The sequence below is a fragment of the Sapajus apella genome, unplaced genomic scaffold, assembly GCF_009761245.1.
Source record: "Sapajus apella isolate SASKATOON/1434 unplaced genomic scaffold, GSC_monkey_1.0 scaffold30, whole genome shotgun sequence".
Lineage (NCBI taxonomy): Eukaryota > Metazoa > Chordata > Mammalia > Primates > Cebidae > Sapajus > Sapajus apella.
The window spans coordinates 9,402,134-9,426,259 of record NW_022436970.1 but is presented as its reverse complement, the minus strand read 5'-3'; the positions used below and the strand labels follow the sequence as shown (position 1 = coordinate 9,426,259).

The window sequence follows — 24,126 nt, the reverse complement described above, 5'->3', positions numbered from 1 at the left end:
GTGTAACTTCCCAGCAACTTTGTTTACAAAGACTCCATCTTAAAGAAAAGAAGAAAAATAAAAACTTGTAGTCAGCAGAAATTTATTTTATATTCTGATGATCAGCTGGCTATCGCTCTTCGGTTTTAGCATTTTGAATTTTCATCCTTTTTATATGCCTTCATATGTAATTATGATGGAAAGTTGTGATAAATTATTATTGGGATAAGATGTATTTTTCCTGTAACTGAGATGAATTGTTAGTTTCATGGATTATGTATTTTTATATTTTTGGATGAAAAATTTTAAAGTTAAATTTATATCCCTAAAAAAATCAGTTGTCAACACATCATATATATTTTAACTAATAAAAATGCTTTATTCATTCAGAAGAAACTTTTTAGTAAAGCAAAGTTTAGTAAAGAATGTTTACTAATTTACATAAAGATGTAAGATCCTTAGTTTTCCTCATTATTGTAAATAGATACATTCTGCCTCTCATGCTTCAAAATATGAGAAATCCCAATATAAACGAAAAAAAATGTGTTTACCAAGTAATAGAACAAGAACAAAACAAATGCCAGACACTGCAGGCCTCATACAGGTCACGGTTTCCAGCTCAGTGTCTGACAGTGATGCCAAGTCAGACATGGAAACAGCCCCCAAAACATTAACCCCAAAATGAACCACAGGGGACACGAAGTTTTTGGATATCTGAAATAAATTTGACCCATGGGACACGCGTTCTGGAAAAGGCACTGCCTCAAACGGCCTCACGTTACCAGCGACAAATTCTTTTAGGTTGTCAGTGAGCTTCAGCAATGAGAAGGTTGTATGGAGAACATGAAACTTGTCTCTCAAAGCACAAAGAAATCACTGGGGCATGTGAGAAAAGGGAGAGGAGGCTAGCACGAGAGCAGGTGTGGTTCACCTGCCTTCTCCCCCAAAAACTGCTGCGGCCACGCTGAATAACATGGTGGCAGGTAGAAGGAGGACAGCGACAAGGCAGGCCAGGGAAACTGAGCCACAAGCAAGACCTGAAGCCCACCTCTATAGGAAAGAGACTGACTCCAAAGAGACGTGAGTCAGACACGTTGGTGGTCATGGTAGAACTCTCAGCTAAGGCAGAAATTAAGAATTCAGATGGCCACGCCAGAGAACAGAGGCCCTGAGTCCATGAGTAGGAACACTCAGGGGTCAGGACTTCAGTAGACTAGAGCTTGAGATGAGGCCAATGGCCTTCTTGACAATGGATTCAGGTTTTGTTTTGGCTTTTTGGCTTTTTTTTGAGGCAAGGTCTTGCTCTGTCGCCCAGGCTGGAGTGCAATGGTGCCATCTCGACTCACTGCAGCTTCTGCCTCCTGGGCTCAAACAATCTTCCCACCTCAGCCTCCCAAGTAGCTGGGACTACAGGTGCATACCACCATGCCCAGCTAATTTTATTTTTTATAGAGTCAGGGTCTCAATATGTTGCCCAGGCTGGTCTTGAATTCCTGGACTTAAGTGATCCACCTGACTCAGCCTCCCAAGAAGTGCTGGAATTAGAGGCATGAGCCACCATGCCCAGCCAACAAGTGTTTCTATGGACATCGTGTCCAGGCTCAAGCCTCATCTCACCGTGTGGCCTGGCATAAGACCTCCGGGAAGACACAAAAGTCCACGTGGCCAGAAGGCAGAGAGAGGGTAACAGGGAGACCAGCAGTCCACGATGGCAGCAGCACTCCTCTCCATGGCTGACAGTGCTGGGTGCATAAGAGTAACTAGCCACAGGTGGGAATTCTTGGAGCAAAGGGGAGGAGAGACAGAGGGAAGTGTTTGATGATAATGATGGGGGACTCGATAAGAAAAACTGAGACAAACCTCCTCTATATCCACTGGCCACTTTCCTGGGTCAGTGTCAAAATCATAAGACAAATATCATTCCCCTGCTCTATGCAAAATGAGTGCTGGTTGGGGCATGCATACATCTTTGAGCTATCAGTTAAATACACCCAGGTCTTACCTTCTCCTAGAAGAAAAGACCTCACAGGACATCTTCCATGCAGTAGGTGTCAAAGGAAGAATAGTGCATCTTGCCCAGTGATGACCACAATTATAACTACCCCAGAAACAGAGCTAAGTTTCCAAACACATTCCAGTCATGCATGTTCTCTTGCCAGCCATGTTAAAGTGGTTTCTGAGTTTGCCATCTCTTAGAAATAGTCTAATGACCTGAACTTTTGGGATTCTTTCAAAAGGAGGTAGGTACTGTTCTGAATTGTGCTGACTTTCAGGTCACAGAGGGCGAATTTATATGCTTGAACGTTTAGGGTAGAGAACAATAGCCCTTCAATACTAACAGACTCAGAAGAAAATAAGCTATAGGGTGACAGAAAGATCAAGATAAGCACAGGCTGATGGCTGGAGAATGAAGGGGATGCTTTAGATATTACCAACAACTTAAGTGCCCATGTTATGCCAGAGGAAGACTGTATTGATATTTTCCTCCAGCTACAAAGTATTAGAGCAGCATGCCCCTTTTAAGGAGAGCAGACCCTGCCATAGAAGAGAATGGTTTGGGTTTTGTTGTGTCTAATGAAAAACAGAAAAGGGTGGTTGGCATTAAACTCCACCCAAGTTGATAAGGACCTTTCCGAGACAACAGCCCCAGTGGCTGCAGCTGCCTGAGTGCCATTTTCATCCACCTCCACAAAAGTTTTGTGGACAATTTTTGACAAATACAAATTGGGACTTGGAGAGATTCCAGTAAGATCAGCCCTCGTTTGGTCAAAGATATCTGTAATGCCCATGTCTTGTAAAATGGAAATGAGATCATAGCTGTCTTCCAGGGTGAACTGGGGGAAGGATAGGACCACCGATTCTTCTGACATGTTTTCTGAGCTACTCCAGGCCGCTATTTTTTCATAGGTAATTTGTCTTTCAAGCTACAAGAGGAAAGAAATAATATTTAAGATCAGATTATGAGAACACAAAGAATCCCCCAATTACTTCAAAGTGCCTGAAGTGGTTGGTGACAACGTTCAAGGCCTTTCTCTAAGCCAGAGAATAGTCTGATTTCATTTGAAACTTCAAGCAAATATGTTTCTTCTTTAAAAGAAGATATGGGACAACTCAGGTTCCAGCATGCTTTGGTGTTTGACAGACAAGTGTTCAAAGCCCAGCAAAGCTCAGTCTATTAATTGGGTGCTGTGGCCAAGTCATAAGTTTCTGAAGTTAAATTTCCTCTTCCATTATATAGAGATAATACAATTAAGTTCTTGCAAACATGAACAAAATCATATGTATAAAGTACTTAACACAGTGATAGCACGTGGCAATTCCGAATAATGGTTGTTATTGATGTTGTAACTACTGTACCTGCTATATTGGTCTTTCTCTCTCACTTTGTGTCTTTCTTTTATCTCTTTACCCCTTTGGACAATACGTAGCTGAGTTTCTCCAGCCTTTATTAATTCCTACCTCACAAGCAATCTATTCTGCTGTCACTACCTATACTTCTGTCAAGGTACGTGTTCCCAAAAACAGGATTCAGCTAACAGGTCTTTAACTGAGCTATAGAAAAATGGTATGGGTAAGAGGCCAGACGTCAGGATACTCAGAGAAAAGGGGAAGCTTGAAAACTTCTCAAGTTACTTAGAACCCAGATTCCTTGTCTTGCTAAAACAGTTGCAGAGACCTATGAGATTAAAGAAGAAACTCCAATCCCAATATTTCTGGCATTTGTTGTTTAATTCTAAACAAATGAGGAATAAATAGCTAATCTAATTCAGATTCTTATATATTATTTGATGTCTCTGACAGGTGAGATACAGTATTGCCTTGGGAGAGGGTAGAACCGTGTCGTTCTCTAAAGATCTATTGTTAAATAATTTATAGAGATGTAGAAATGAAGAATTACCTCTTCCAGACCCTTCAAGTTATCTTCAGAGTCAGACGGCAGCAGGACAAACATGCTGAGCTTCCCCTTGGTATACCTCATTTCCAGGATCTGTGCCTTCAGCTCCTCTATGAAGCCAATTCTATAGAGGCCTTTTTGCATCATCATCTTCACACTCTTCTTTTCATTCTGCAGTAGTCAAGGTAGGAAGTCACAGGAGGGCTATGGGAAGCTCCCAAATTCATATGGCCCCAGCCTCACTGAGGACAGGGATTTCTGAAGATGAGAAGGGTCTCCAACAGTCCTGAGCTAGCCTACAAGAGTCTGCCCATTCATCCGTGGGCCCTACTTTGCCAATACTTTGTCTTTCCGTGTCTTTTTCGTTGTTGTTGTGGAGTGGGTGGGCGGGGGTGTTTGCTTGTTTTTGAGGCAGGGTCTTGCTCTGTTACCTAGGCTGGAGTACAGGGGTGCCCCTGCAGCTCACTGCAGCCTCGCTTTCCTGGGCTCAGGTAATCCTCCCACCTCAGCTTCCTGACTAGCTTGGACTACCAGCGCAGACCAGCATACCTGGCTAGTTTTTTTTATTTTTTGTAGAGACAGGCTCTCCCTATGTTGCCCAGGCTGGTCTCAAACTCCTAGTCTCAAGTGATCCTTCATTCTCAGCCTCCCCAAATGCGGGGATTACATGTGTGAGCCACCATGCCTGGCCCTTTTCGTGTTTTTAATCAGTTCTTCATCTCCCAAGATGATGATTGGTAGGCTTACTATCAAAGCATCTCCACTGCTAAGTCAGCAGAAACACAGCCTGCCAGCTGTCCCCCTGCAGGGCCTGCCCTGGCCCAGCCTGCTGGTCTCACACCACCCCATGCCATCTGGCCTGGATGACGCTGCCACACAGCACCAAGGGGAGCCATGGTTAAGGGAGAATCATCTCCATATTAAATAGCAACACTTGCTCCTTCAGAGGGAAGGCACAAACCCCAGGCACCTTAAATCTCACAATAACGTCAAGCTGGGGGGTGAGGGGTCATCAACCTGCAGATGGGGAAATTCAGTGCTTGAGAGAAAAATGCATCTCCAATAATAAGCTAGCCTGCTGACAGGTGGGTGGCTGGGATCCGACCCTTGCCATTTCCTCCTGTTCTAAATCTACTAGCTTAGAACACAGATTTCTGGGCAAATGCTCACAGATTGAATCCTAATGCACGCATCTGGCTAACTAACTTAGCCTTTCCATTTTATGTCTCAAATCCTAAGTGAAAATTATAGTAACACCCATCTCATAATGCTCTTTGGGGGAACAAATGAAATAATAAATGGAAAAATGTTCAGTACTGGGAGCACCTGGCACAAAAATGCTCAATGAAATTCAGGTATGGGTTCTCATCAATGAAAAATGTTCTTACTGTAAATGTAAGCTGTCACTTTTTGAGTATGCATATTGCAAATCATTCCTAGTGGAAATTATGAATTGGATAGCTAGAAAACCATGAGTCCTGAAACAGTACCGCATTTAGACAGAAGGGTGCATCCACTGTGTTTTCACAGTCAAAATATTTTTCCCATTTGGCCTTGAAGTAAACAGCATTCACCAGTACCAGCACAGTCCCAGCATCAATAATGTCCTTGCTGAAGAGTTCCTTGATTTTACCTAAAAAAAGATCCCAGAAAATATCCTGAGAATGAATTGTATCAAAAGTATTCATGTAGATAATTTTTTTTTTTTTTTTGAGATGGAGTTTCGCTCTTGTCTCCCAGGCTGGAGTGCAATGGTGTGATCCTGGCTCACTGCAACCTCCACCTTCCGGGTTCCAATGATTCTCCTGCCTCAGCCTCCCAAGTAGCTGGGATTACAGGCACTCGCCACCATGCCTGGCTAATTTTTTTTAATTTTTAGTAGAGATGGTGTTTCATCATGTTGGCCAGGCTGGTCTTGAACTCCTGACCTCAGGTGATTCTCCCCGCTTGGCCTCCCAAAGTGCTGGGATTACAGGCATGAGCCACCACACCCAGCCAGTAACATTTTTCAATGCAGCTTATGACCCCCAAGACTGGGGAGTGTCTCGTTCAAGAACTAACCTAAGAAGATTAATTCATAGTCCTGGATGGACATAAGGGAGGGGGTGATGGGGCAGGGGAAAGACCCTCTCACTCCACCCTGTAAGAGTCCAATCACAGCACTGTAACAGAAGGAATCTTTTTTGATTCCTTGTATTGCTCGTGTTTGGAACTTGTCATTAGACATCTATACTATGGTTTATCTTTGAAATTATATATTCAGTCATCTGACAATATGATAAGCTCCCTTGAGAACAAAGAACCACAACATAAACTTCCTGTCTCAAGCACTCAGCATAGCATAGGATATATGCTTACATATAAACAAAAATACACATAAATGTGCTAGGCCATGACATGAAACCTATTTTATAGATACTTTCACATTCCCTTTCTCATTCCATCCCACATTAATCACGAGAAGGAGGAATTGTTATGTCCTCTTCACAGAAGAATATATTGCATCTAGGAAGAGCTGAAGTCACACAGCCAAGAAGCAGTAAGACTGGTGGGAGCAGGTCCTCAGGCCTTCCACCTTTGGGCTCAGCTCTAGGGCTCCTTCCACAGCCCTAAGGCCAATTTGAAAAGCCCCAAGCTAGCAGGCAATAGCCCAGCTTCCGGGTATACCCTTTTCTGACTCAAACTACGAAATAGCCAGTTACTTGAATGCCTGCAGATGTCTTAAGAAGAAAAGATCTTCCATTTCAAGAAGAGCTCTACTTAAATCAGATAATAATGGATAAGGTTGGCATCATCTATGTTTAAAAGTACTCTGGAGGAGTTAACTCACTAAGGGGAAAGTACATATTCAGGCCTTAATATGAACTTTTTTAATGAATTGCTTTCCTTTTGACAGCTAAGTACAGCCTTGAAGGGATGGTCATTTTTGTGGCACTTGAAAGAAGAAAGTAGCAATAATTTTGGAATTTAGAGATTTCTTCCAAGGAAAGGCCACACAGGGGTATCCCATCTGGAAGTCAGTGTGAGAAAAACAGGCAGGGAGAGAAAGTCACCAAATGGAAGGGAGAAATAGAAAGTGTCCCACTGGTACGAAAGAGAGCCTAAAATAAGTCAGCTATCATTTCCCGGTCTCCAGTCACTCAGAACTGGTGCAAATGCCTGGGGTCACAGTCTCACTCTGAAGGCAGAAGATGCAGGACACTACCCGTGCTCTCTCATGCACCCCAAACTTTTCACTGCACATGAACAACTTTGCCATCTCCACAGTGGTGATCAAAAAAGGGCCTAGTCTGTGTCCAGCAGCCTGACCTGACCCTTCAGGTTGCTAACTTTATGCCTGGAGGAAAGAGTTTATTCTGTTTTTCAGATTCACACAGGCACTGGCAGAAGGGAGCATTCTCTAAGCCCCACCTAGAAGATCAGCACCAGTGAGTCTGGTCTCCTCCCTTCTTTCCCACCCAATGCCAGTAAGACCAGAGACCAAAATAGCAACATTAAATAACATCAATATCTAAGCAGTTTAACTGTTCGATGCTTTTCAGATCATGGTTTTTTGTTGTTGTTGTTTTTTTTTAATTTCAACTGTTATTTTAAATACAGGGAGTCCATGTACAGGTTTGTCATGTGGGTATATTGCACACAGGGAGTAGGCATAGTACCCAATAGGTAGTTTTTCAGCCCATTCCTCTCTTTCCCTCCCTGCCCTGGTAGTGTCTGCAGGGTCCATTGTTCCTTCCCATATTTATGCCCATGTGTCCTCAATGTTTAGCTCCCACTTATAAGTGAGAACACGCAATATTTGCTTTTCTGTTCCTGTGTTAATTCACAGGATTATGGCCTCTGTTTCCATCCATGTTACCTCAAAGGACATGATTTCATTCTTTTTTGTGGTTGTGTAGTATTCCATGGTACGTATGTAACACATTTTCTTTACCCAATCCACCATTGATGGGCAGTTAGGTCAATTCCATGTCTTTGCTATTGTGAATAGCGTAGTGACTAACATATGAGTGCATATGTATTTTTGGTAGAATGTTCCATATTTTTTGGATATATACCAAGTAATGGGATTGCTGGGTCAAATGATAGCTTTGTTTTCACTTCTTTGAGAAATTTCCAAACCGCTTTCCACAATGGCTAATTTACATTCCCACTAATAGTGTATAAGTGTTCCCCTTTTCTCTGCAGCCTTGCCAGAATCTGTTGTTTTTTAACTTTTTAATAACAGTCATTCTGACTGGCGTGAGATGGCATCTCATTCTGCAAACCGTGCTTTGAACACAGTCCACATATGTGAACCTCTGGTCCACAACAGAGCAGCAATCTGCAAAGTTAGGCAGACTGATTTTCTTTTAAACAGAAACCAGCATCAGCTCCCATGCTTTTGGGCTTTCTTACCTTGGGATTGACATTCAACCCAGAAGTTAATCTCTTGTCTGGATTTTTCAGCGTTTTTTCGGAAATCAACACTTTCAATCGTCGTGTGGTAAAATTGAATCACACTATCTAAGTATTCCTGTACAATTGGAATAAAAAAGAAACAGTGCAATAAAATCAGGCAATGATGCTTGTAGTTAGGAGTGAGGCTCTCCAGAGAAGCCTCCCAAGAAGGATGAGCCTGGTCATTTCACATCGCAGGGACAGCCCTAACAGTGTCTATCCATCTCCAGTCTTAAACTAGCCAGAGACATTTCAGTTTTCACAGTGACAAATGAGGATATCAAACATTATTGATGAACAGTCTATAGTTACAGGGGGACAAGCCTTTTCTACTGGATATCTTTTTATGTAAACAACCCATCTGTGGAGCCATCACAAGGTAAATATCAGGTAACTTGAGAGATTTGGCTGGAAAATGCTTCTGTTTATAAGAATTCACCCCCTGCTTAATGGTTGCAGAGTTTCTGTTTGGAGTGATGAAGAAAAAAGATTTCAGAAATATATAGGGTGATGGTTATGCAACATTGTGAATGTAATTAATGCCACTGAAATGTACACATAAACATGGTTAAAATGGTAAATTTTATATGTATTTATTGTAATTTTAAAAAGTCAGTAACATAATATAGCAAACTCATTGGTTTATATACTTTTAATAGGTAAATTGTTTAATATGTGAATTTATATCTCATAAAAAAAAGCTAGTTTTTAAAAACCCAGTATGAAAAGTCTTATTTTCATTGCAAGGGAACACACTTATTTTGGCCAAAGGAAGCCATCCAACCCCTGGCTAGTCCCCCAGTAACCAGCCATGTCACGTCTTTGTCATTGGTCATATTTCCCACATTTATTGTTTAGCACATGGCCCCTTCTAGTGATTCAAGAGGAAACTGAAGCCCAGATGGAGACACAGTTTGCTCTAGATACAAAGGTGTTTAGCCACAGAGACAAGTCCTGTGCTTTTTTAGCTCCGAATGCCAGAATGCCATCTTCTCCTGCTACCCGACTCTCAAAAGAGCACAGTGAACACAACTGCATTGTGGGGGTAGCCTGATCCTGGCACAAAAGGAGATTCTAGAGAAACATCTTGGGGGCAACCCACCAGATGAGGGAGAGAGAAGTGCAGCAACCAGGCACCTTGACTGGGAAGACAGTCAAGAGAGGATGCTATTACCAAGCCCACACGTGCTTCAAAGGCTCCGTTACTCACACAACCCTCTTCCACTCCCTGTATTCCACCCACAATGGGCCTCGTAAATTGCTCATGTTGAACACTGGGAAGAAGAGAACAAAAGCGTGGGGCTGAGAGAGGGAGGTCCTGGACACCTCACCAGTTCACAGCACATCATCCTGTCAAAAAGATTTGTGTTCTAGATGGCAGGTAAGTAACCCAGCGACTCCCTGATTTTTAAATAGTATGCTACAGGGTAGCTTTAGTCACCTTTTATGTGCAACTCACCTGAGAGATTAGGAATTCCTGATCTCCATAAAGCCTGTTGGCAATACTCAGGGTGTAATCAGTCTTGATCCTATCTAATTTGGAGAGAAGCTGCCCAAAGTAGCAGCTGAGCAGTCCATTCTCATTGTTTAAGGACTCATCCTAAAGAAAAAAGAAACAAAATGTGACTTCACTGCATCTATCGGAAGAGCCAAACACCACTAATGGATGGGTGTTTCGTACAGAAGCAAGATAGAGCTCCTCAGGGAGATGTCAGTTGTCTGTGCTACTATGCAGGGGTAGAGAGCTGGGAGGAACACAGGAATGCAGGGTGAGAAGTGGTCCCAGTGGAAGATTATGGCTCCTGCATCTATATCAAGATCATCCAGGAAAAATACATCTGGGGAACTCAGCAACACTCATTATATTTCATACTGACATGCCCTGATTTTTTATTTCTTTTTTTGTTGTTGTTGTTGTTGTTGTTGTTGTTGTTGTTGTTGTTGAGATGGAGTCTTACTCTATTGCCCAGGCTGGAGTACAGTGGCACAATCTCAGCTCACTGCAACCTTTGCCTCCCGGGTTCAAGTGATTCTCCTGCCTCAGTCTCCCGAGTAGCTGGGACCACAGGCATGTGCCACCATGCCCAGCTAATTTTTATATTTTTAGTAGGGACAGGGTTTTACCATGTTGGCCAGGATGGTCTCAATCTCTTGACCTCGTGATCTGCCTGCCTCGGCCTCCCAAAGTGCTGGGATTATAAGCATGAGCCACTGTGCCTGTCCTCTGATTTTATTTATATTTAAAAATATAAAAGAGGCCAGGCACAGTGGCTCACACCTGTAATCTTAGCTACTCTGGAGGCTGAAGCAGGAGAATTGCTTAAACCCAGGAAGCAGAGGTTGCAGTGAGCCAAGATTGCACCATTGTACTCCAGCCTGGGTGACAGAGTGAGACTTCGTCTCAGGGGAAAAAAAAAAAAAAAGGCAATCATCTCTCCACCCTCCTCTTAAACTTTCTAAGGCAGGGGGACATATACCTTGGAGAATATCTTCCCTCCTACTGGGATGAGGCAGCCAATAAAATTTTTGTCTGTCAGTACAGATTTCAGTACCAAATGGAACAAGCAGAGGTGGCGGGAGACAGTAAGAATTCCACAGATGACCCTACCCCTTACCCCTTTCATCTTCGACCATGCTCTGTGTTAGGGCCCTGTGGCCTGTAGAAGCAGATGAGGGGCAGGGTAATGATCTAGATTTCTTTATCATAAGCAGAAGATACCAAATCCTACTCTTTAGGAAACTAGCATAGCCAAGGACATCTGGGATGCATACTCAGAAAGGAATCACAGATCACATGGGGTTATTGCTGTTGATGGTATCTAGAACCTAATGTTAGGGGATAAGCAACTATCACCAAATAGCATAGAGCCACAATAAGCAGTTTGTAAATAAGAAGGGCAAAAGTTTACAGTGGCGGCTCACCTGCTGATCCAGAGGTTCTGTCGCTTTTTTCTGCCCCTCCAGAGAGCTGTCAGCCAGTACTTTTTGTTTGTTGCTTTTCAGACAGGGGTCAGGTTCTTTGCTTTCATTCTGGGAAAACTCATTGAAATGTAATACCTGCGTGATAATGGGATGAGGTCTTTCAGACAATACGAACGGAGGGAAGCCTGAGTAACTTCAGAAAAATTTTCATAATGAGACAGTAACAATGATTACATAGTCAAGCAAAACAATCAACAACTGTTTAAAGGAAACTGGGTGCTTCTGTCCTTGGGTTGGGAGGAGAAGTGGAGATGAAGAACCAACTACCCTGGGACAGCATTTATGAATAAATACAACCAAACTAAAAGAATATAGAGGTATCCACAAGCTAAATGTAGCTATGGAGCATTTGATCGATAACCAATCTGAATTGACTGTAAGTGCAAAATACACACCAGATCTTGAAGATAGCACGAAAATCAAAAAATAAAAGAGCTCACTAAAATTGTTATATTGATTATATGTGGATATGATATTTTGCATATACTAGGTTAAGTAAAATTTATTATTAAAATTAGCCTCACCTGTTTCTTTTTACTTTTGTAAGGTAGCTATTAAAAATTTTTAAATGACTACGTGGTTCTTGTTACATTTGTGTCAGACAGTGCTGATCTAGAGTTTCACATGAGTCAAGGGAGTGAAGACAGCAAAAGACAAGCTATCCAGACCTGGTAGAAAGGTAGGAGGCAGGTGTCACTTCCTGCACTGCTCACACCCAGCTGGTTGGCAGGTGCCCTCAAGTGCCTGAGAAAGAATGTCTGAATTCTGCCCTGCAAGATGCAAACCATACTCTAAAGCTAAGTTTTGATAGTGGAATAAGAAAATAACATACTGCACACGTACTGCAGAATTTAAAGTATAATAAAAAATAAATAAATAAAATTTGGGGGAAAAAAGAAAATAATACACCAAATCTAAGTAGATGAATAAAGCAGAATGACCCCAGAAACATATGCTGCCTTAATCCATAAATTCTACTCCTCCATCTTCAGGGAAAACAGCCTGATTTGTACATAATCCCTATGTCATGTGCTACATCCAAGGAAGCAGAGGCCAACCTCGGAACGTGTAGTTTATTTGGGGACTTGTCCTATAAGCTTTATTTATTTTTTCTAGAAATGTTTATTAGATGCCCACTGTAAGCCAGGTGCTGTACTAGGACAAAGATACCTGCCCTCTAGGGCATACTCAGAAAGGAATCACAGATCACATGAGGTTATTGCTGTTGATGGTATCCAGAACCTAGAGTTTAGGGTTAAGCAACTATCACCAAATATCCTTGGTGGAGGAGGCATGCAAAAATCAAGACACATAGTAATTAATTACTGTATGCTGTATGTTAGATAGTGAGAAACGCTACATGAAAAAAAGTATCAAGGATTCCTTATGGGTTAGAGGTCAGGATGCAGCATTAGATTGGGAGGTCAAAGTAGACCCCACAGAAGAGATAAACACGGATCAAAGTCTTGAAGAAGAAATTGAGCTAAGGTCAGCTACCATGGGAAAAAGCCATCAGGCAAAGGGACCCAGAGCAAAGGCCTCAAGATAGGATGGGCATGGCTTACCCAAGGAAGCCAGGAGGCCGGTGTGACAGCACAGTGAGGAGGGATAAGAGTGAGAGATGGAGTCATGGGGCTTGTCTGGGATTCATCTCCCAAGATCCTTGTGGGCCATTGTAAGGACTTAAACGTCTATCATGAGTGAAATGAGAAATCCAGGTTTTTGAACAGATGGAAAACAGAATCTGACTCAGGTTTTAAAAAGGTCTCTCGGGCTGCTCTGCTAAGAACAGACTGCCAGTGAGAGCAGGAAAGGCCATCAGGAGGCTGTTGCACTAGACGGGTGAGAAAATATGGTGGTGGTTCAGACCTCAGGGAGACTGGGAGAAGTACCTGGGTTATGGATATATTTCAAAAGAAAAGCCAACAGAATTTTCTGACAAAGGTGGTATAAAGTGAAAGAAAGAGTCCAGGAGGACACCAAGCCCTCTAGCTACTGGATACATATATGGTGCTTAACAAATATTTATTTAATGAAATGAGTGAGAGAGAAGACATATACACAAACTAAAATTTGCTAACAATATTGGTATTAGTAATCATAGAGTAAAAGAGTGACAGACATGCATATAGAGATGGAGATAAATGAGAACAGCTGCCACATGTGAGGTTGGGGAGCACCCTAAAGAAGGTAGAACTTCAACTGAGCCTTTAAGAACAGTAGGATCGAAGAGGAAGTAAGGTGGGGGAAATACAGATAAAGACTCAGAGACAGGGATGGGTTCTGACCACGCCCAGGGTGCAGCAAGCCCCTTGGCTTGCCTGAGTGAGATTAGCGTCTGACTTTTGAGTATGGACCCAGAGTTCAGGACCCTGTGTAGCACCATAGCGGATACGTACCTCATCAATCTGATGCGCACTGTCATTTCTAGCCCCTAGGCGGACCATACCAAGGGCAGCTGAGAGGCTCAGGGGAGAGAAAAATACGTTTTTACGACGATCAACTTTGCTTATCTCTTGGAAAAGATCAAAGCAAAATTTGGTGTTTGCTGCAACAAGGGAGTCCATTGTAAAACTTATAACAATCTAAAACAAAAAAAAAAAGAAGAAAGAAAATGGTGATTGAAAGAAAATAAGTGAACAAATAATTCTTGTTTTATATACCTGAAATACAATCATGTAATTACTCAGTATGCTATTAAGAACTGGAAAACTAAAGTCTTTATCATCCCTGTATATAAATATTGGTGTTGATATTAATATTGATAGAGATATTAATTAGTAATTAATTACTGTATGCTGTATGTTAGATAGTGAGAAACGCTACATGAAAAAAAGTATCAAGGATTCCTTATGGGTTAGAGGTCAGGATGCAGCATTCGATTGGGAGTCAAAGTAGACCCCACAGAAGAGATAAACACGGATCAAAGTCTTGAAGAAGAAATTGAGCTAAGGTCAGCTACCATGGGAAAAAGCCATCAGGCAAAGGGACCCAGAGAAATATTACTAATATTTTCATTTAGTAGTGTGAATTTGTTTTCTGTGGCTGCCATAAGAAATTACCACAGATGAGTATTTTAAACAGTGGGAGTTTATTTTCCCACAGTGCTGGGGGACAGACTTCCAAAATCGAGATGTTGACAGATTTGGTTCATTTCGAGACTCTCAGGGAAAATCTGTTTCATGCCTCTCTCAGTTTCTGGTGGTTGCCAGCAAACCTTGATGTTCCTTGACTTGCAGACAAATCACTCAAGTCTCTGCCTCAATCTTCACATTCTTGTCTTTATCTTAAATGTGTTATCCAAGTTTCCCTCTTCTTTTAAAGATAGCAGTCATTGACTTAGGGCCCATCCTAAGCCAGTACAACCTCTCCTAATTTTATTAATCTCCAAAGACCCTATTTCCAAACAAGGTCATATTCACAGGTCGAGTGATTAGGACTTAATCCATGTTTTTAGGGGACACAATCCTACCCACTATGTGGTGGAACTGCCTGTATTCAGGCAAAATGGAGCCAAAGGCTAACACTCTTTATGCTCAAGTTAGCAGCCAAGCAAACATTACCCCATCTCATTCTTCTCCACAGATTGTGACTGGTTCTGCTTACATCTTTTACCTGTATTCTCCCTTTGTTGCTCTGTGACTGAGGTTATGCCCAGCAAATTCCATGGGCCATGGCCCTTGTTAACATTCTCACCCCCGTTTGACTCATCCCACATGCAAACTACAGAACTTGAGGCACTTTGGTCAGTCATTCATATTATTCAAGCCATAGTAAATTTGAATGATGCCAGGGATTTTGATGTCACCAAGTGTACTAGTCCATTTTCATACTATATAAAGAAATACCAGAGACTGGGCAATTTATAAAGAAAAGAGTTTTAATTGACTCACAGTTCCGCATGGCTAGGGAGATCTCAGGAAGCTTACAATTGTGGCAGAAGGAGATGAAGCAGGAAGTACTTTCTTCACCAGACAGTAGGAGAGAGAGGAAGAAAAGGAGGAACTGCCAAACACTTACAAAACTACCAGATCTCGTGAGAACTCACTCACTATCATGAGAACAGCATGGGGGAAACTGCCCCCATGATCCAATCACCTCCCACCAGGTCCCTCCCTCGACATGTGGGGATTATGGGATTACAATATGAGAGGAGAATTGAGTGGGGACACAGAGCCAAACCATATCACCAGGCTTGGTGTCCTCTTTGGCAGCATGGAAGCACAGATAATACAGAACCAAGTAAGACGGTGACTTCCCTAAGAACAGGTATCTTGCCTTCCCCACCCAATCTATTCCAGAGTATCAAGAGAATATGTAGATCTCACCACTGATCTATTCCTCTCAGAGTAAATGCCTTTTCTTTTGTCTCTTTGCCTATGGATATTGTGTATTTCCAAGATAGAAATGTAAACCCTCTTATTTGTGTTTTTATCATCAGATATGGCACACCATAAGCATAAAGAAATATTGCTGCAGTGAATGGAATGGTGTACTTTGTTTTAATACTTTCCCAGTTAATATAGGCTTTTTTAGCTTGTAAAACCTAATTCAAAAGATAACATTATGTAACTTTTTAAAAAATGTGTCTAATGTGTGCTAAGTGTCTTCCATATGTTACCTTTAATCCTGCAACTCTGCAAGGTAAATATGATCATTCCCTCTTTTTCAGAAAAGAAAACTGCAGAATCAAATAGCACATATATTTGGCCCAAAACTAAGTACTCTTTCTACTGTATCTATTATTTCTAAGTTGCCCCTCAACTGATGATAGGTGATCAAATACATGCCTACTATATGTGGGTACGTCTCTTCCTTATTCAGCTTATAGTGCATTTTATTCTGACATTTTCTTTCTGCCAAGTTTGTACCTGACTCACAGGTCTCATCTTGCATCTGTGAACAGGGTTTGAGACCTACTTTGTATTTTCAAACTAATTTGAGGGTAACCATAGAACATCAGAATTTTTTCAGGAGCATTCTGCCCTAATTGATGGGTGTTTTTTGAGTAATGGATGTCCCGGATGTGTCTGGAAATTCAGTAATGCCTCACATCTCAGAAAGCTACTCTTAGATATGTTGTTAAACATCTTCATGTCCAATATATTTTCTCTACATGTGGCTCACATTACCCATCTAGTAACAAGTCTACCAAGAAAGAAAAGAAAAACAATAAATGAAAGATGGTCAGAGTTGGGGGGATTTCACAGGTTTTTGATTAATGATAAACTTTTGTATGAAATGTAGTCTAGTATTTTTTTAAATCTTGGTTGTACAACTTAGGTTGATGTTTGATCAAAATCTTCAGCAACAAAGGAGGAGAAGGTAAAGGGCATTCTGGCCATTTGGTTATCACTATTAAAGGAAGACTAGAGCCTGACTATAGTGAAGAAAAAGAAGGGGTTGGACAGAAAGACTGAATGATCCCAACCTGCCTGGCTCTTCAAATGTTCCAGCTAACCCCTTGGCTTCACCCCTGCTGCCTTCTGGCATCAGAGTAGAAGGTGTTGTTTTCTGGCATGAGCACTCCTAGAACTAAATGATCAGAGTCTTGCCTGCTTTAGAAAGGACATGACTACTCATGCAGGCCAACTCCCTGCTTCTCAAGATAAAAAAACTGAGGCCGGATGAGATGAAGTGACTTGCAACAATCATGCAGCTCATGCAGCTGGCCAGAAGCAAAGCAGGGCTAAGATTTCATGCCCAGGGCTGCTTCCTCCTAGATCACACAGCTTTTCATATTCCATCTAATTCTGGCACTACACTTACTCTGTGGGCTGCAAAACACTCCAACACTCTCTCTGCCCATTTCTTCATCAAGCTTCTACAAGCTTTGTGAACTACTTTCCAGGAGTGCTGTGATGCTCTTCCCCCCAGCAACAATTCCCTTTTCTGAGTGTTACCTGGCTCTAAGCTTTCATTACAATTGTGTGCAGCTTTAATGCTGCCTCATCTTCCAATGGAGTTGAAGGAACAACAGTAACAGAAAACAACCAAAAACAAACAAACAAACAGCCGGACAGTTGCTGTTAAAGTTGTATGACTACATGTAAGCACTTTTAATAGGAAGATCTTTCCTGGCTTTACACACAAGTCTAAAACATAGCAAATAACGAACATTTAATGACTTGATTAAAATGTTATCTGCTAATCACCTTCTGAGGGGTTGTCTGTTTTTTTTTTTTTTTTTTTTTTTTTTTTGCAGGGTGGGAAATCAGAAACTGCCTAAATCTGACCCCAACCTAATTATGAAGTTCTCCCACTGGGTTAGTCACTATATATAAAAGGATGGGCTGAACAAGACACAGTCTCTGCCTTTGAGAATCTATGACCTAACAGAGCAGATAGTGGATTCACAGCTTCAGGAGTAGAGTTTAAGAAGCATAGAAGAGTAAGATATTAATTTACAAAAATGAAATAGGAAAGGGAAAGGTATTTTGTAGGAAGCACTCATTAAGATGTAGTTGTTCTAATAATGCAGATTCAAATAGGCAACTTAAAAATATAGCACTTTAAAAATACTGTTAAACTTTTTAACATTGTTTTTATTTACTAAAAATATGCTTAGACTACTAGTAAAAGTCATGTTGTTATGTTATGTTATGTTATGTTATGTTATGTTATGTTATGTTTGTTATGTTGCTGCAATTAAAAAGAAAAAGAAATTTAAGGTTAGTTGTCTTGTCCTTATCAAAAATCCCTTTGAAACCAGACTAATTGTTCCATAGAAGTGAGTTTATGGCCTTTACGAATAAACGTAGAAATTAATCTCCTGGCTGGGCGCCGTGGCTCACTCCTGTAATCCCAGCACTTTGGGAGGCCAAGGAGGGCAGATCATGAGGTCACAAGGTCAAGAGACCAAGACCATCATGGCCAACATGGTGAAACCCTGTCTGTGCTAAAAATATAAAAATTAGCTGGGTGTGGTGGTGTGCACCTGTAGTCCCAGCTATTTGGGAGGCTGATGCAGGAGAACTGCTTGAACCCAAGAGGCAAAGGTTGCAGTGAGCTAAGATCATGCCACTGCACTCCAGCCTTGTGACAGAGCGAGACTCCATCTCAAGAAAAAAAAGAAAAAGAAATTGATCCTCTTGGTCTTAAAGCTTGAAACTTACATTTGTCTTATCTCAATTCCTTCCTCAGGAAACCGATCTGAAGGCCTCTCAGAGAGTATCAAGCAACTGAAATTCACATTATAGCATGCACAGAGATGGCAGAACCCTCACTCATCTTGATTGCTTTCTTTCACTTCCCTAATTCTTTTTTTCCCATATGCAGCTACATTCCTTCCCCACTGTAAACCCCCAATCTTAGTAAGTTGAGGGAGACTGATCTGAGATTTATCTCCCATCTCCTTAGCTGACATCATCTGATTAAAGCCTTCTTCCCTGGCAACACTTGTTGTCCTAGTGATTGCCTCTCCGTGCAGTGAGCAACAGGACACAGACCAAACCCCTGGCATTTTAGTAACACCTATTACATGGATACTAATTTGAAAATAGTAATGACTAAACCACAAATTCCAAATCCATTGTATTCAAAACAGGATCGACTTAGCAAGAAATAGAAAAGGTGGAGATCTAAACATTGTAATACTAAAATGTAATTGTAAGAGAGATTTCTCAAAGGTATGTAGCAAAATCACCTTGAGAAATTTTTTTTAATATTTACAAATATTTTCATAGCAACACTTTCATAATAGCCAAAACTCAGGAACAATGCAAATGTTCATCATTAGCAGAATAAACAAATTGCATGGATCTCACATCACATCATAACATAATGTTGACTAAAAGAAATCATGCATGCAGCCTGACCAACAGGGTGAAACCCTGTTTCTGCTAAAAATAAAAATTATCTGGGCATGATGGTACATGCCTGTAATCCCAGCTACTTGGGAGGCTGAGGCAGGAGAATCACTTGACTCTGAGAGGTAGAGGTTGCAATGAGCCAAAATCACACCATTGCACTCCAGCCTGGGCAAGGAGAGTGAAATTCCATCTCAAAAATAAGAAAGAAAGAAAAAGAAATCATACATGAAAACTTTCATGCTCTATAATTCCATTTACATAAAGTTCCAAAACTGACGAAACTAATCTGTGGTTTTAGAAGTCAAGAGAGTGGCTACCCTTAAGAATGGGTGAGGAGAACTGTGGTTAGCCACAGGTAGAAGCAGCAGACTAGTGAACTGACTCCCAAAACGCAAAAATCAACAAAAATCCATTATTCACAAGTTTGCTGATTTCTATGGTGTAAATAACCCACAGCCAACAAAATACCTGATCAAACTGCCAACAAAATACCTTTGTACCCAGAGATAGAAAAAGATGCACAGAATTACGCATAATTAGCTCTTATGAGCTGGTGTGAGCTGGCTCCAGGACACCACGTAAACTAGGCATGAAGGAGACTTCTAGGAAGCTGGTACTGGTTCCTTTCTTGATTGGAGTATTGTTTACACATTAAACTTACACTTATTTCTTACTCACTTATGTATTAATATGTGTGTGGAGGTATATATGTATAAGGTTTAATTTTAAAATGTATCCTAGGTATATTACTAAACATGGCAGTTAATTTTAAGTCATTGCAACTTTGTGTTTAACACAACGGCTAAGAGTACTGTATATGGAAAAATTGAAGAGAAATTTTTCACAGTAAAATTTTGGCTCCAGATGCATTTAGGGAATGCTCCCCAAGCAGTCTCAGGCCATACTTGGTGTTTACTCTGGAAAGTATCCACCATACAAACAAGTGACTGTTTGATTGAGTCTAAAGGCAATTGCTGACACAGGCTGCCCCTTAGTAAGCTACAACTTGGAAAACTTGTATGCAATTTGCTTCAGTCATCATTATTTTCCAACAGACTTGAAATAACCTCTTAAAATAGTAAGGTCACCCAAAAATTCATTCAGCTTAAGTAATTAGTGCTAACTCTACCCACAATGACATTATAGTACCAAGAGCTACTGTTTAATTTGAGCTTGTCATATGCCTGGCATTTCACAAATATTGTCTCTATTTTTTAAAAAATCCTGTAAGTTAGAAATAAACTTCATTGTACAACCAACTACTATGTGACACAGGTGTTATACAAATCAGTTCATTCGGTCAGATTTCAAAGCCACCCTCTTTCCTCCTATAGCAGGTCACCCTCTGGAGAAGATAACACTAGGGCTCACAAAGGCCACGCCCTGAGTGAGCACCATGTGGCTCTTTGGGATGCAGATGCCACCAGCAGATCCATGTCTTGACTGAGCCTCTTACCAAGACCAAAGGTTGTAGAAAGGACCTCCTAGCACTGAGAGTCCATCTCAGGATGGCCCTGAACTCCCTCTCTGGAAGGTGCATCTCAAGCTCCAGTTTGCTCTCCAAAGATTCCTACAATCTCTTTGGAGGTTGCTTCTCTAGACTGAAAATTTAGTCAAAAAATTCTTCTCAAATTGCATTGAAATCTGTGCAAATGTATGATAAATATAGATTGAGATTTCAAGATTGCAAACAACGTTAGCCGAATTGGGAGTGACTTACAGTATCTCCCATTTACTGTCCCCAGTGTCACCTCCTACTGAACATAGCTATATAAGAAAGATGATAAGCAGTTCTTAGAAGAAAAAGAAAAAAAATCACTTTTATATCAATACAGACACTATCATATTTTTGCCTATAACATTTTCCAAGTATTTATTTTCTATTATTATTATTATAGAATTGTTTTTACTTTTATTTATTTAAAATTGTCAATATTTTCTGGTGCTCTCTTTTATCACTTCAAAACCTTGAAAGTAATGTATTTTCAACTTAATTTTAAAACTTCATCTACTTTAAATTTTTTACAAGAAAGAAAATCTTTCCTCTAAGATTTTAACTTACATTGTTAGCTTTGAAGATAATTTTAAATATTAATTATCTGAAATGTGTAATATTTTTAATTTTTTTAAAGATTTTTTTCCCTTTTTTATGGCTTTTGAGGCATCAACACATGATCTGTTTTGTTTGTTTTCTTTCTTTCTGGCTTTATTACTCACGTAAAACTTTCTTCCACTTTCCTCCAAACTCTCCCTCCAAAGAGTTAATTAGTCACCACTGCATACAATACCCACACAGCATTTGTTTCCCTTACCTCCTCTGTCACATTGTAAGGTACTTATTTTTTTATACTGCTGTCTTTACTTCCAAAGCATAATTGTCTTGAAGATAGGTTCAATGTTTTTAATTCATCTTTGTATTCCATCAGTAGAGAACACAATGGCAGCACATGACAACACTTCATAAAATTTATGCATTGATTTGCTATCATCTACCCATTTTTCATTGTGGATAATCCTAATATTTGAAATGTTAGAAAATTATTTAGTATTTCATGTTAACTTTGTATATTCTGCAGGCAGCTGTAATTAAAAGAGGTTCTGCATAAGAGAATCAGCTTTTTGTTAATGTTTTACTATATAAGAAAAAGTTCATTTATTACCATATAAGAAACAGTTCATTTACTATATAAGAAAAAGTTCATTTATTACAATTTTCCGTTATAGTAAAAATGTAAAGATTTAGACAAGATAGATGTTCTAACAACCCAAAATATTCTGAATAAAACTGTTTTTCCTATATATAATAAGGAGAAAAATATTTATACTCCAAAATATTTCATGTTTTATAATTTCTATAATTCCCACAAAGCTACTAACACCTCAAGAATGAAATTCCAACTTTACACAAATAGATGCTATTCTGCTGAAATACATATTCAAACCAGGTTACGGAAAACTAAATGATAACCAATATCTCAAAACAAAGAAATATTTGTGAAAGATACCATCAAAAGTGTTTTCCAACTTATGGTGCAAAAAAAGAAATCTAAATTCACATTGTTTAAAATATAGATATTCTAAATATTATACCATTTTATATTTCCAGAAACAATTCATCAAAAAATATAAAATAAATCTGTCAAGTATGTAAAAGTTTAAAATTATTCAAACATCTACATTTTTTAAAAATCAATCATACACAGCAGGCATCTGACCAGGTGGTTGGGGCTGAGGGAGGCGGCGGATGTGGCAGTGAGGACTGCCACATCTGCAGAAATTCCAAAACATCATAAAACTGACTCTCTTTTTTTAAGTATTTGACTTAATTTTTTTTAAAGTATATCCTTCCATTTTAATCACATCTTTTTTGGGTTTCTATTCTTTAAAATGGTTTTCCAATGCAGTGTTCATTGTTAAAAATTATTGTTAGGCAATTCGAGCATTTACCTTCTCTCCTTCGGAGTTGCTGCTAACGGCTGGTCAGGTAAGTTCCATCCACACCCTGACAGGAATGGAGATGTATCGACTTTGCCCCTCCCCCATGGCACTTTTCCAGTGCCGTTTTGCAATCGAGAGTAAAAGCATCATTGATAGATTAAAGGGAAAAGAAAAAAAGCGGCATATACTTTTTAAAACAAATGCTATGCTTTCAGCTAAATTGAATATTTATCTTAATATGCTTATATTTTCTTTGCTCTTTCCAATTTATAGAGCCCTCAAAACAATGCTTGGCTCACATGTTTCAATTCAAATTTCTATACTAGAAGAAGGTGAAGCGGAATTGTATTTTACTTCATATACACATTGTCTTGGATGATCTCTTACATTTCAATTTTCATATTATTTTAAAATTCTTCTAAGATATTACATAGGATTTGCAGAATGTGTTTTAAGCTATTTCAAAGCCTTTGTTTTCCTGCAGCAGGTGTGTCGTAGGGATAAGAATTATTATTTGATTATTGACAAACATATTTTACAACTGAAAACACAAAACATTTTAAATTTAGCCAAAGCATGTTCTGATGTTACTTTTGGTTCTAGCACTCTGCAATCCTGTTATGTTACTGACCATAAACATGAGGGTCAGTGGACAGGGCAAAAAGTTTGGAACAACGAAGAGAGAGCTAGGAAGAGTCAAACTCCAGAAGCTAACATGACTTAAGGACAAAATGAAGACTCCTCCCTGACCTGGTTCTCCTATTGAGCCCTTTGTCTTCCTTTTCTAACTTGTTATCAGACAATATTATCTGAATCATGACCCTACAAATATATTAGGCACAGAGAAATTCAGAAGAAAACTTTTTAAAATAGAGAGATTGCCTTTATGGAAAATATAAGCTACTTATGTAGCTAGGGTATAAATGAAACAAGTAAAAAAACATTTTATAAGATATTGACCAGTGGAAATTAGTGACTAAGCATCCAGAGTTTTTCTCAATCCTCAATAGTAAGCATAGAAAAGAAATGTGCTGTTAGTTTTCTTTACTCCATGATCATTTGAAAATAATTATTTTTTTTCCTAAATTCTTCCACAAAATTCTAAAAACCAGTCTAGTCATTAGTTATGGTTTGCAAGAGGTTGGAAAATTTTAACATGTGAATTATTTAAGATCTTATGTCATTGATCACTACTTCACGTTGCCCATCACAACCTTTCCAAAAGGATATCCATTCACTTTCAGAACAGGATGGGTTCTTGCCTGGCTCCCTGGATATAGGGGTCACCTCTGTTACTATTGGGGCTACTATTCAAATTTCACTGGGCTTCTGGGTACCTGAGAAGATTATAAACTTGTTTGAATATCTTTAATCTAGGGTTGCATCTGTTTTTCCTTTCAAATAATTCAACAAACATCTAACCACAGATGACTGTGCCCTACAAGCCTAAAAAATTGGTATGGTGCGATTGCTCAATAAGTGATGATGAAACCCGACACTAAATGTAGCTAAGCATTAAGGTGGCTTGATAAATCACTAACAAGGGGATGAGAATTTCTTGAGCACTTACTAAATGCCAAG

The 24,126-nt window shown here is 39.9% G+C and overlaps 1 protein-coding gene across 1 annotated transcript; it reads right to left on the bottom strand.

Annotated features, from left to right (window-relative positions):
- Positions 1–1,596: 1,596 nt before the first annotated feature.
- On the bottom strand, positions 1,597–22,582 carry SERPINB12 (serpin family B member 12). Its single transcript, XM_032293543.1, has 8 exons — positions 22,555–22,582; positions 13,696–13,881; positions 11,237–11,371; positions 9,774–9,914; positions 8,273–8,390; positions 5,365–5,507; positions 3,878–4,045; positions 1,597–2,903 (listed from the first exon to the last, which is right to left on the bottom strand). The coding sequence occupies exons 2-8, from the start codon at positions 13,861–13,863 to the stop codon at positions 2,499–2,501; spliced, it is 1,278 nt and encodes a 425-aa protein (XP_032149434.1). The 5' UTR covers positions 13,864–13,881; positions 22,555–22,582; the 3' UTR covers positions 1,597–2,498.
- Between the last annotated feature and the right edge of the window lie 1,544 nt (positions 22,583–24,126).